Genomic DNA, 11,990 nt, shown 5'->3' with positions numbered 1-11,990 from the left:
ACGAAATAAGCGATGTACTTTTAAAGACGATCTTTTGGATGTAAAGGTGTGCCTTTGGATCTCTGCTGAAGCACCCGGCCGGCCGTAACACCCTTTTTGTTGTTGTCTCCTAATTGTCCCTTTTATTAAATTTTTCTTAAAATTTTACTAAGAGCGAACCTCGTTTTTCACAAACTCATGGGTGAAGAGCCAAGCGAGGGCTGCTGGGGGACTCCACGGGCTGTGCCAAGGGGTCAGCGCTGTGCCACACCAAGGACGTGCCACCCGGCCCCAGCATGCCTTGTACCCTCACTGCCCTGAGCCCATCCATCAACCTGCTCCTGGGGGAGCAAGCCCCCAGCACCTGCCACAAGCTGTTGAGACAGCGAGGAGCCGGTTGTGTCATTCATCACACGGCTGTCCTGTCCATCAGACGGCTGTCCTGTCCATCACACAGCTGTCCTGTCCATCACACAGTTTTCCCATCCATCCAGCACAGGTCTCATGCTGGCATTGCTGCACTGAGTTGCCATGGCACTGCACACCACGCTGGTGACAGGGATGAAACTGGAGCCAGTGGGGCCATTGCCGGATGTGCTTTCCCAGGAACAGGCCTGGCTTTGTCCCAGCCTGTGCCACTGCCTGGCATGCTCCTGTCGCTCAGAACCCGGCTGTGCTCCAGCACTAGGCGCCAGCGTCCATCACCAGGGGCTGCGACCCGCTCCAGGCAACTTTCCAGGCAGCCCAAGTGCAGAGGCCCCTCAGACATCCTCCATCCCCGCATCAGAGAGCCGTGGCTTGCGGCAGCGACGCGGCTGCAGCGGCGGGGATGCCCCGTTCCTCCGCTCCCCGCTCTCGGCACCCTTTGCACCTGAAGAGCAAACAGTAAGTGTGTGCAACCGGTTATTCTGCCTCCCAAAAAGGCACCCTGGGAACATCCCACTCCACGCTGTGGTGTCCCTCCTCCTCCCCCAGTGACCTCTTTCCTCTCTGGTGGCCACCAAGGTTTGTCGGGTCCTCCATGGAAAGGCCTTTTTCCTTCCTGAAACTTATTAGCAAGCAGGCTGCAAGACATCCCTAATTTTTCATAAATAATATAAAATAACGCTGCATGTTTGAAGTGCTCCCTGGCAGGACCATGCTGGCTTGGCTGCCCAAGCACCTCTCTGTCTTGCAGGCAGGTCGGTGCCCCTGCCCATGGATTCGGAAGAGGCTGCTGACCTGGGAGTGAAGCCCACCACCCTCACACACCCCACCACCCCCTGTGCCCCCACCACCACCACCACCCCTGCAGCCCCCACAGCCCCCACCAGCTGCAAGAAGAGCTGGAAGAAGAAGGAGAAGGCCGAGGCCAGGGAAGCTGCCCGGGAGGGAGGGGATGAGGCGGCAGGGCGGGTGGCTGCAATCGAGGGCCTCACACGAGCTGGGCACCGAGCACTGGCACTGGGTGCCGGGCGGGAGGCAGTGGGGTGCTTCAGGAAGGCCCTGCTCCTCTCCAGGGACATGGTGAGCCCCCAGATCCACAGGGCTTGTGCCTTCAACTTGGGGGCTGCCTACGTGGAGACTGGGAAGCCCAAAAAGGGCCTTGAGTTCCTCCTCCAGTCCCAGCCCTCAGAGGCAGAGAGCAGGGACCACTTGGGGAGCCTTTATTTCAACGTCGGGGCGGCTCATGAAGGGCTCCGGGATTTTCCAAAGGCTTTGGAGTGTTTTGAGAAAGTCGCCGGCCACGCCAGTGCTGCTCAGGCTGGCGGCCGAGCAGGAACCTGCGTGCAGATGGGCTGCTGCTACCTGGGGATGCGGGAGCCGGCGCGGGCTGCGCGGTGCTTCCTGGACGCGGCGCAGACCTACGCGGCGGCCGAGAGCCCCGAAGCCGCGGCGGTGGCTCTGAGCAGGGCGAGCGGCTCCATGCTGCAGAGCCGGCGGTTCCGGGCGGCAGAGATCGCCAGGGTCCTCGCCCGGTGCCGCTCGCTCTGCGAGACCATCCCCGACCTGGCCCTGCGAGGTAACGCTGCGCCGCACCCTTCATTCTCCGGGCCCTGGGGAGCAGCTCCCACCCCTGCTTTTCCTCTCTGCCCCCAGGGAAACTCTACAACGACATCGGCCTCGGCTACTCCCAGCTCCACATCTTCTCCCTGGCTGCCGAGAGCTTTGAGCGGGCCCTCGGGCTCTGCGGTGGGGAGCCGGAGCGGGACGGGCGCCGGGAGGCTGCGCTGCTGCAGAACTTGGGTGCTGCCCACAACGCCCTGCGCAGCTTCGGCTCGGCGCTGGGCTGGCACCGGCGTGCGGCCGCGCTACACGGTAGGTGGTCACACCGGTATCTCTGGCTCTTGGCTTTGCCGGACGTGCCGGCTCGGGATGGAGCCCTGTGTTCGCAACTCCAGGTGCTCTGGGGAACCGGAGGGCTCAGGGGCAGTGCTTTGGGAACCTGGCGTATGCCTGCAGCCAGCTCGGGAACCACGGAGCTGCCGCCGAGAACTACCTGCACGCCCTGCAAGCCTTCCGGGACTCGGGTGAGGGGAGGCACAGGCACCCCCCTGGGGGGAGTCTGCAGCATCCGGGTGCCAAGTGGACTCAAGCTGGGTGATGCTGCCTGCCGGGGATCTCGGCTGAGCCGCGCTGGGACCGATGCAGCCCTTTGCCTCCCAGGGGACTTGCAGGGGCAGTGGCAAGCGTGCGAGGGGCTGGGCTCAGCGTGCTTCCATCTGGGAGACCCCCAGAAAGCCATCGGGCACTATCAGGAGGCCCTGATTTTGCTTTCCCACTGTCGGGTAAGGCATGATGAGGCACCCCCAGGGCCAGACCCTCCTGTGCATCATGGGGCACTGGCCTCAGCCCTGGGGCACACCCACTCAGCCCATCGTACGTGTGGGCTCTCTCCACCACAGGACAGCCCCAGAGCTGCCCACAAACGGGTCGTGCACTGTTGGGGTCCCTCCCCCGCCGTGTAGCCCTGGGAGAGGGGCCCTGAGGGCACAGACACGGGGCTTCCCTGCCCCTGCTCAGCCTCGTTCCCATTGGTTGGTTTGTGTTCCCTGCGCGGGCAGAAGGACCCTTGGTCCCGTGACTGGAACAGTTCCTCGGCAGAGCTCCGGCCATGCGGCTGGAGAAATAAACATCTCTGAAACAGCTATCAAGAATCTGTCTGTCCATATATATTTCCTTTCCACGGGACTCCTGGTTTGATATATGCGTGTTGCAGGATCCCCACTGCAACAAATGGTGGAGATTTGTGAGCAGAACGATCCCCGATCCCTAAGCGACTGATTTGTGTGAGTAAACCCTGGAAACTTTGGATTCCTCTTCTTGGTTTTGCTTTGCTATTCCATATCTAAACTATGGAGGAACCGTGGGAAGACTCTTGGCTCTCAGAGCCGCATATGGACATTTATCTTAAACTTAAAATGATTCTTGAACAACGATTTGTAAATTTTAGCTTGATTCAAGCTCAAAAAGAACTGAAACACTTCCTGGCATGGTTGTTTAAGAACTTTTTCTATGTTTCTTGGGATTTAATTCTTACGAAGGGCTTTTGGAAAACCGTTTGGACACAGTTAATACTGGAGTCAAGATATATGCCGATGGAAGAATATTTTCGTGAATATTATTTAGTTACTGAGACTGTTGAGCAATGTCAGCTGTGTCCTGGTGAAGGGAAGCGTGGCGCAGGGACCGTGCGGCCCAGGCCACGTGCACCGAGCGCTCTGAGAGCAGCAGCGAGGCAGTTCCCGCGCGCGGGCGGAGCCACGCGAGCCGCAGTGTCGGTGGCGGAGCGAGGCGCGGCGGGAGCGGCGGGACCCGGCAGTGCCCGCCCGGTCCTGTGCAGCGCGTGGTGGAGCGAGCCCCGTGAACGCCCGACCGAGAGGGGCGGTGTGCGGGCGGCGGCTGGCGGTGGTGGCGATGGAACGGAGCCGCGCCCAGCCGAGACGCGCGCTGGAGCAGGGCACGGGGGGGTCGTCGCTCAGGGGCCCGGCCGAGACGTGGGTACAGCGCCCGGCATCGGCAGCGAAGCTGCGACCAGAGGAGGCGACGCACGGAGAACTGAGCGGCGTGGCCCGGCCCGGCCCGCGCAGCCCCGAACGCGACCCCGGGAAGAGCGCGCAGGCACCAGCAGCCCCGACAATTCCAACACGGGAGCGACCGAAGGAGAGAGCAAAGACGCAGCGAGACAGAAAACAGCAGCCACTCGAAAAAAGGAAAAGATCATAGCAACTAAGACCTTAGGGATAGTAAAATGGTATAATGTTAAGCAAAATTATGGTTTTATAACAAGGTGTGACAACCAGCAAGACATATTCGTGCATAGAACTGCTATTAAAAAGAATAACCCTGAAAAATGGATCCCAAGCTTGGGAGATGGAGAGGTGGTGGAATTTAATATTGTACTAGGGAGAAAAGGGTTACAAGCATCGCAGGTCACTGGGCCTGATGGTGTTCCTGTAAAAGGCAGTATATATGCAAAAAATCGTAGTCATGTTAGACAGTATCTCTATTGTAAGCCCCCCCTACAGTTTCCCTTTCCTAATCCCACCTTTCCCTTTTACCCTATGTCCTATTACCCCCAGTGTATTCCCAATCCGTTTTTTCATCCATGGTTTCCCTCACAAAACCATGCTTTTGCCAATTGTTTCCCCAAAAATCCCTTTCCAATGCCGAGTGGGGGATGAAAAGGGGGAGGGAAGAAGTTAAACCCTCTCCTGCCTCAGTTTCCCCACAAAGCATGCTCAGAGAATTCTGTCTCCCTTCTGTCAGCCCTAAGATGTTCCAGAGAATCTGTTTGGACATTTAAAGACTCAGGAGGGTGGCTTGTTTTGTTTTGAAACTGTTCTTGTTATGTTTATCCAGTTGTTTTCATTCTCCTTTTATTAAAATAAAACGGGTGAGGTGTTGGGGTCCCTCCCCCGCCGCGTAGCCCTGGGAGAGGGGCCCTGAGGGCACAGACACGGGGCTTCCCTGCCCCTGCTCAGCCTCGTTCCCATTGGTTGGTTTGTGTTCCCTGCGCGGGCAGAAGGACCCTTGGTCCCGTGACTGGAACAGTTCCTCGGCAGAGCTCCGGCCATGCGGCTGGAGAAATAAACATCTCTGAAACAGCTATCAAGAATCTGTCTGTCCATATATATTTCCTTTCCACGGGACTCCTGGTTTGATATATGCGTGTTGCAGGATCCCCACTGCAACAGTGCACAAGCTCACGGATGCCATCCAGCGCCGACTCCGCCTTAGCCACCTCTCTTACCAGGGGGGCTGGGCACCCACCCCAGCCCTGGTGAGCATCACCCAAGGCATCGGACACTCGGGGGCTGGGAACTGGGACCCCAACAGGGGTTGTGGCAAGAGGTGCCTGGGTTTGCTGGGCAGAGGGACACACGTGTTAATCCCATCAGGAGCCCAGCCAGCTGCAGTTTTGCTCCACACTGCCCCGTGCCAGCAGGACACGGCTCCAGGGGAGCGAGGTGTGAGTAGGAAAGCTGCCATTGTCTCTCTCCTTCCTCTGGAATGAGTTTCCAGCATCATGCAGGAGACAAGCCTTCCTTCCTTCACTCCATGTCCTTCAGGGGGAAAGCCCAGGCTGCGGACGAGCTGCTCATGTGTATGCCAGGAGCACGTCCCAGGCATTCAGGTGAGAGGGTGCAAACTAAACGTGGGGTTGAGCCATCCAGGCAATTCCTGACAGAGCTGAGGCTTTGGCACAGTCTGATACTGTGTTCTTGCCTCTTTATCCTTCCTTCCTGGAGGCACAGGAGTGGCCCCAACTGGTGGTCTCACACTGGAGCCCTGCAACCCACATGGCCTCCTGGGCACCTCTGGGGAGGATGATGATGGTCCCAGCTCAGCTCCAGGGTATCACAGTGAGCCCAAGGTTAACAGGTGGGTGAGCAAGGGGAAGGCACGTCAGTACAGCCCCTGGCACCCAAATACCTCTTCAGCACAAGTGACTTCTCCTGTTTAATGGTGAAAATGCAGAGATTTTTAAAGATACGTAATTCTGGGTAGCACGTTTGGGGTCATTCCAGCTAGATCCTAGGGAGGGTTCAATCACGATGTGATGGGGAGAGTTTGTCAGAGATGCTGTCCAGAACCCCCACATGAGGTTCACTTGTCTCTCAGTAAGAGGACCACCAGCCCCCTGCACCCAGCCAAGCCGCCCCATGCTGGCCCCCGGCTACGTAAGTACCACACACAACCAGAGCTTGGCTTCCCCAGCGAGCCCAGGCCTGTGGGTCTCACACTGCATTCCTCAGGGCATCAAAACCACCAAACCCTCCATCCAAGGGCTCCAGAGTGGTAGGTGATGCCTTGGGGGAGTGGGCAAAGGAGCGGATGGGAGGTTTGGGCTCCAGAGTGTCCTCTGAGGGGAGGGTTCATGGGTGGAGACCCCAGCAGGGCTTGGGACACTCCTTTTTCTTGGAATGGACACAGCCCCAACTCTGAAGTCACAGGGGCTGGGGATTTTGGCACCTTGTAGCCAACATCAAAACCACACCCTATGGATGAGGCAGGGTGGTTTCCAGGACCCTGGTATGAACCTCCTGCCCACTCCTGCCTTCCAGTGCTTAAAGGGGCTCCAACAGAGCTAGAGAGGGACTTTGGACAAGGGCCTGGAGTGACAGGACAAGGAGAAATGGCCTCTCACTGCCAGAGGGCAGGGTTAGATGGGATATTGGGAAGGAATTCTTGGCTGTGAGGATGGGGAGGATGCCCTGGCACAGGTTGCCCAGAGAAGCTGTGGCTGCCCCACCCCTGGAAGTGTTCAAGGCCAGGTTGGACAAGGCTTGGAGCAACCTGGGATAGTGGAAGGTGTCCCTGCTATGGCAGAAGGGTGGGACGAGATGGGCTTTAAGATCCCTTCCCACCCAGAACAGTCTGTGATTCCATAATTTGATTATTCCATTTTGCATCCTGCTGGACACCCTCACTCCCCGTGATGCTTCCATGACCTCGCAGCCTCGACGATGACCCCATTGCCACTGCTGCTGGCTGCTGCTCCCGCCGGGGACCTCGCACGGGGACCAGGACTCTGTCCCTCCTCTGCAGCCTCGTGTGACCAGGAGGACACCGGGGAAACGCCGTTTCTCGGGGAGCCTGTGCAGGCCCAAACCGGAGGGGGGGGGCGTTGAGCTAACACGGTTTTGACCCCGCTCCGTTTCCGCCATCCTTTGCACGTCGCGGTCCCGAGGAGGAAATGAAGGGGCTGGCGGGGCCCGGAGGCACCGCGGCCTCTGCGCGGCTCCGCCCCGGCCCCGCCGCGCGGTGAAGGGCGCTCCGCCCCGGGGCGGCCCCGCGCCTGCTCCGTGGAGCGCTGGGTGCCGGTCGGGGCCGTACCGGGCCGTACCGGGCCATATCGGGCCGTACCGAGCCGTATCGAGCCGTACCGGGCCGTGCCCGCCGCATGCCGAGCCCCCGCGCACTGCTGGGGCTGGGGCTGCTGGTGGCGGCGGCGCGGGCGGGCGGGCGGTGCCGGGGCTGGGGCTGGGGCTGGGGCTGGGGCTGGGACCGGGAGCGGTGCCGGTGCCGGTGCCTTCCCCGCCGCGCCATGCACGTCCCCAGCGCGGGGTCCGGCCCGACGGGGCTCCGCTTCCTGGGGTAGGGCCGAGGGAAGGAGGGAGGTGGGAGAGGAGGCGGGGGGTGCTCGGGGGGTGGAGGCGGCACGGGGCGGGGGTGCGGGCGGGCAGGACGGGATCCGGGCGGGCTGAGGGGTGCGAGGGGTCGGGCAGGACATGGGGTTGGGGAGCAGATGTACACGGGGGCTCAGCTAGACTGTGTGTGTCCCCCCCGGTTCATGCTAAGTCGAGGGGATCATAGCAGCCCCCAGGCTGGGCCTGGACGGGTTTTGCGGTACCCAGAGGTGCCATCTCCCACCCCAGGCAGGAGGAGGCCCAGGCCATCGACCAGGAGCTCTTCACTGAGTACAAGTTCAGCGTGGACCAGCTGATGGAGCTGGCGGGGCTGAGCTGTGCCACTGCCATTGCCAAGGTGGGGGTCCTGGGGGCCAGAAGGGGGTCCTGGCACTGTGGGCTGAGCTGCACCACTGCCAACAGCAATGTGGGGTCCTGATACCGTGGCCTGAGCTGTGCCACTGCCAGGGTGGGTGCCCGGGAGGTGGGTAGGGGTCCTGGGGGAGAGTTCACTCGCAGCACTATGGGCTGAGTGCTATCACCACCATCGACAAGTGGGACCCCAGGGGGCAAGGGAGAGTTCTGGGAGGTGCTAGCATTGTGTACCACACTGTGCTACCACCAAGGTGGGCACCAGCAAGGCAGATGGTGATCCTGGGAGTGGTCCCAGTCCCATGGGCATGCCAGTCCCAAGGTGGGGGTCTGGAGGAATCCTGGCCCCATGGCGTGGGCTCACTTCCCCATCATAACCCTGTGCCTCTTACCCTCCATCAGGCCTACCCACCCAGCTCCTTCACCACGAGCCAGCCCACTGTGCTGGTGGTCTGCGGGCCAGGGAACAACGGCGGTGATGGGCTGGTCTGCGCCCGGCACCTGAAGATGTTTGTGAGTCTTGCACAGGCAGCCGCAGGGTCCCTGTGCACCCCTATGGGCTCCAGGGTTCCACTCCTCTGGCTGCTGCTGGTGCCAGAGTGGGATTAGTTCAGGTCCCTTCTGCGCTTGCAGGGCTACCAGCCAACCGTGTATTACCCCAAGCGCCCCAGCAAGCCGCTCTTTGAAGGTTTGACTACCCAGTGCAAGAAGATGGATATTCCCTTCCTCCCCGAGTTCCCAAGTGAGGTGAGCAGCCCCCAGCTTGGGAGCGCCTGCCCCTGGAGCTGTGTCTGGGACTGCCCTTCACCTGCTGCTGTGCCTGCCACAGGCTGCGTTCATCGACGAGCTCTACGGCCTGGTGGTGGATGCGATTTTTGGCTTCAGCTTCAAGGGAGCGGTGCGGGAGCCCTTTGGCAGCATCCTCAGCACCCTCGAGCGCGTCACGGTGCCCATCGCCAGCATTGACATCCCCTCAGGTGAGTACTGGCTGCACCTGCCGGAGGAAGGTGCCCAGCCAGGGTGGTCCCAGCTCCAGCCTGGCCACGGGGCTCGTTGCAGGCTGGGACGTGGAGAAGGGGAAGGCAGATGGCCTCCAGCCCGACATGCTCATCTCCCTCACGGCGCCCAAGAAGGCGGCGATGCATTTCACCGGCCGGTACCACTTCCTTGGGGGCAGGTTTGTGCCCCCTGCGCTCCAGGAGAAATACGCTCTAAACCTGCCGGCGTACCCCAGCACGGACTGCGTCCTGCAGCTGACCTAGAGCTGGGGCCAGAGGGGCTGGGGGGGCCAGGCTTGGCTTCAGCACTGCACACCAGGGCCAAATTCTGCCCAAGCCTCTGCTAGGAGGGTGCTCAGCACCTCACCGGGCTTCAGCGTGACCCAGCAGGATCAAAGGTCACTGCAGACAGAAGGCCCAGGAGGTGGGAGTGGTGAGGGCTGCAGGGGGTTTGGGGTTGCTGCCTAATCCAAGTGCTACAGGTGTAAAGGTGACCTGGGATCCAGGGCTCTGCCACTCACAGCACCACTCACACTTCAGGATAGTCTGATTACAATAAAGATTTATTCATGCCCTTGAAAAAGTATTTCAGTACTCTGCAGGGTCTGACAGGCCCACAGCAAATGGGTCCCTGCCGCAGAGCCTGGGGGGAACCAGGGTCACCCCTGAAGGTTCAGGTGGTGAAGTAAAGCTTGATCCAGCTCCAGACCAACCTATCCTAGCCCAGCATGCCCACAGTGCTGGGCTCCATCTGGAATGAGCTCAGAGCACCCCTGGGCACCCACCAGCACCAGGATCAGGACCCTTACAGCCAGGTGGGACTGGCAGCTGCACAGCATAGCAGCCATGTTACTTGCTCACTCTGGCTCCTCCTTCCTCTTCCTCTTCTTCCTCTTCTTTGTAGGGCTGTGTCCCAAGTTTGGCTCATCTGTGTCTTCTAGAGGTATGTCTGTCTCAGCCAACTCTTCTTTGTCCTCCTCTTCCTGCTGCTTCTTCTTCTTCTTCTTCCTCCTCTTTGCAGCCTTTCCCTCCCCTTCTACCACGTCCTCTTCTGTGCTTAGCTCTGGCTTCTTTTTCTTCTTCCTCTTCATGACCTTCTCCTCCTCTCCTGATACCTCTTCTCCACAATGCTCTGTGACCTTCTTCTTCTTCTTCTTCCTCATGACCTCCTCCTCTCCTGTCAGCTCCTCTTCTCTGCTTTGCCCCTGGTTCTTTTTCTTCATCTTCACCACCTTTTCTTCTTCCAACACCTCCTCCTGTTCTCTGTTTGGCTCCTGGCTCTGTGGCACCTTGGGGTTGGCTCCATCCCTGGACTGTTTCCTTTTCTTCTTTTTGCCCTGGCTGCTCTCTGGGGGCTCCTGCTGCCGCTCCCTTTGCCGGTATGTGGCCAGGAAGGCTCGTTCCTGCTCCTCCAAGCGTGCCAGCTTGGCACTCATGGTCAGGCCGTGACGGGCACCCCTGCAATGACCGCAGGCAGTGAGGAATGGCACCTCCCCAGCAGGGAACGTGTTCCCCAGCCCAGCCTGCTCAACAGCCCCTGCAAGGAGGGGACAGCCCAGCCGTGCAACCCACCAGCCACTCACTTGTGCGCCGTGCGGCCCCCACACGCCTGCACCAGCTCCTCGTCCGTCAGCCTGCGGGACACAGACAGCATGTGTCACCCCCAGCATCCGTGTTGGGGGAACACGGTCTGGAGCAGGGCTCCACCTCGCAGCCCTCGTCTCTCCCCATCAAGGGATGGGGCCCAGCCTCACCTCCTGACCGAAGAGAGGTCCAGCTTCTCCTCCTCCTCACTGCTCTCAGAGCTGGCGGGCAGTGTCACGGACTCCTCCCCACAGGCTGTGAGCGTGGCTGACTGTAGCACAGAGGGACTGTGAGAAGGGGGAACAAGGAAAACAGGGCTCTGGAGGCCACAGCAGCAATGGGCTGGGGGCCATGCAGCCCCCAAGCTCCTGGGGCCAGTTACCTTCACGAAGCGGCCGTACAGCAGGCTCCCACTGTTGCCAGCCTTGCGCGGCTTCTTATTGCTGATCCTGCCTCCCTGCTCTGAAAGCGCCTTCACAGAGATGCCATCCTGGGCGAGAAAAGGCAAAGGGCTTGGGAATGATCGGTCCAAGAGGCTTTGCCCCTCCAGCAGCACCTCTCCACCACCACAGTCCCTGCGCACGGTGCTGCTTGGTGACAGGGGCTGGGGGGTGGCGGGGGCACCCCGGTTGGACAGGGATGGGGTTGAAGGCAGGGAAGGGTTGTTGGGGTCCCTTCGGTGGCTCCTGTACTGCCACTGTGTCCCCCCAGCCCTCCTACCTGCCCGGCCTCCACAGCGATGTTGGCAGCCGCCTCGTTGAAGACGTGGTCCCACCAGTGGAAGGTGAAGGGCTCCGCTGCGTCGTGTCCCACCTGCGGGGTGCAGAGGAGCCGCCGGAATGGCTGCGGTGGGCAGCGGGCAGCGGGCCAGGCCCGGGCTGGGATCGGCACTCACCCCCGCCGTGTCGCACTTCACCTTCACCCGGATGGCCTCGGCGATGCCGTCCTCCCGCCGGCCCAGCCCCTGCCCTGCGGACCAGGCACCCGTCACCCCCGCACGGCCGGGGGGCACCGGGGGCTGCGGGTGCTGCAGGACCCCGAGGGCCGGGGGCGAGGTCCAGACCAGAGGGTCCTGCAGAGGGACGGGGGCGGGGGCCGGGCTCTGGAGACCACTGAGGCCTGGGCTGGGGACCTGGGGGCTGGTGGGGGAAGACGGGGCTTGGGGGGAAACACGGAGGGACACGGGGCCTGGAAGGGGGAGCCGGGGCTTGGGAGGGGATAGGAGTCTGGGGGAGCCGGGGGTTGGGAGGGGATAGGAGTCTGGGGGAGCCGGGGCTTGGGGGGCAGCCGGGGGCGCTCAGGGAAGGCCAAGGTGGGGCGGGACAGGCCGGGGACCGCGGTCCGGGGACCCCCGTCCGGCCCCACCTCGGCGCCAGCCGTGCCGCCTCAGCTGGGTCTCGGCGAACAGCATCCCGCGGCCCGGCGGGCCCGGCACGCTCATGGT

The 11,990-nt window shown here is 61.3% G+C and overlaps 3 protein-coding genes across 5 annotated transcripts in view; 2 read left to right on the top strand and 1 right to left on the bottom strand.

Moving 5' to 3' along the window:
- The first annotated feature begins 1,402 nt into the window (after positions 1-1,402).
- On the top strand, positions 1,403-7,115 carry TTC24 (tetratricopeptide repeat domain 24). Of its 3 annotated transcripts, XM_048288983.1 has the most exons (11): positions 1,403-1,981; positions 2,059-2,277; positions 2,361-2,489; positions 2,626-2,747; positions 2,865-2,894; positions 5,156-5,242; positions 5,361-5,431; positions 5,532-5,596; positions 5,712-5,844; positions 6,085-6,143; positions 6,219-6,455. In XM_048288983.1, the coding sequence occupies exons 1-11, from the start codon at positions 1,483-1,485 to the stop codon at positions 6,263-6,265; spliced, it is 1,461 nt and encodes a 486-aa protein (XP_048144940.1). In that variant the 5' UTR covers positions 1,403-1,482; the 3' UTR covers positions 6,266-6,455. The 3 variants fall into 3 exon arrangements, with proteins under 3 accessions (XP_048144940.1, XP_048144941.1, XP_048144939.1); XM_048288984.1 differs by lacking the exons at positions 6,085-6,143; positions 6,219-6,455 and adding an exon at positions 6,922-7,115; XM_048288982.1 differs by having other exon boundaries at positions 5,718-5,844; positions 6,085-6,455.
- A 152-nt stretch (positions 7,116-7,267) lies between these two features.
- Positions 7,268-9,545, top strand: NAXE (NAD(P)HX epimerase). Its single transcript, XM_048288987.1, has 6 exons — positions 7,268-7,560; positions 7,842-7,950; positions 8,367-8,477; positions 8,598-8,711; positions 8,794-8,941; positions 9,024-9,545. Exons 1-6 carry the CDS (start codon positions 7,367-7,369, stop codon positions 9,224-9,226), a joined length of 879 nt encoding a protein of 292 aa, XP_048144944.1. The 5' UTR covers positions 7,268-7,366; the 3' UTR covers positions 9,227-9,545.
- Positions 9,508-11,990, bottom strand: part of GPATCH4 (G-patch domain containing 4) — a 2,592-nt gene continuing 109 nt past the window's right edge. The window contains exons 1-7 of the mRNA XM_048288986.1: positions 11,912-11,990; positions 11,442-11,515; positions 11,267-11,359; positions 10,929-11,036; positions 10,717-10,817; positions 10,546-10,596; positions 9,508-10,420 (exon numbers count right to left, since the gene is read on the bottom strand). The exon at positions 11,912-11,990 is cut by the window's right edge and continues 109 nt beyond it. Coding sequence (XP_048144943.1) covers positions 9,820-10,420; positions 10,546-10,596; positions 10,717-10,817; positions 10,929-11,036; positions 11,267-11,359; positions 11,442-11,515; positions 11,912-11,987 — 1,104 coding nt within the window. The 5' untranslated portion in view covers positions 11,988-11,990 and the 3' untranslated portion in view covers positions 9,508-9,819. The remainder of the gene's footprint in view (positions 10,421-10,545; positions 10,597-10,716; positions 10,818-10,928; positions 11,037-11,266; positions 11,360-11,441; positions 11,516-11,911) is intronic.

Source organism: Corvus hawaiiensis, chromosome 29 (genome assembly GCF_020740725.1).
Source record: "Corvus hawaiiensis isolate bCorHaw1 chromosome 29, bCorHaw1.pri.cur, whole genome shotgun sequence".
NCBI lineage: Eukaryota > Metazoa > Chordata > Aves > Passeriformes > Corvidae > Corvus > Corvus hawaiiensis.
Note: the sequence above shows the minus strand (reverse complement) of the source record. Positions and strands in the feature narration are given on the sequence as shown.

Excerpts from the sequence above, each read along its gene's own strand:
- TTC24 (XM_048288982.1), top strand. The coding sequence starts at position 1,483 with ATGGTGAGCCCCCAGATCCACAGGGCTTGTGCCTTCAACTTGGGGGCT. Across the intron at positions 5,597-5,717 it reads AGCACGTCCCAGGCATTCAG|GAGTGGCCCCAACTGGTGGT; the intron begins GTGAGAGGGTGC and ends CTGGAGGCACAG. Across the intron at positions 5,845-6,084 it reads AGTGAGCCCAAGGTTAACAG|TAAGAGGACCACCAGCCCCC; the intron begins GTGGGTGAGCAA and ends CTTGTCTCTCAG.
- NAXE (XM_048288987.1), top strand. The coding sequence starts at position 7,367 with ATGCCGAGCCCCCGCGCACTGCTGGGGCTGGGGCTGCTGGTGGCGGCG. Across the intron at positions 7,951-8,366 it reads GTGCCACTGCCATTGCCAAG|GCCTACCCACCCAGCTCCTT; the intron begins GTGGGGGTCCTG and ends ACCCTCCATCAG. Across the intron at positions 8,712-8,793 it reads TCCCCGAGTTCCCAAGTGAG|GCTGCGTTCATCGACGAGCT; the intron begins GTGAGCAGCCCC and ends TGCCTGCCACAG.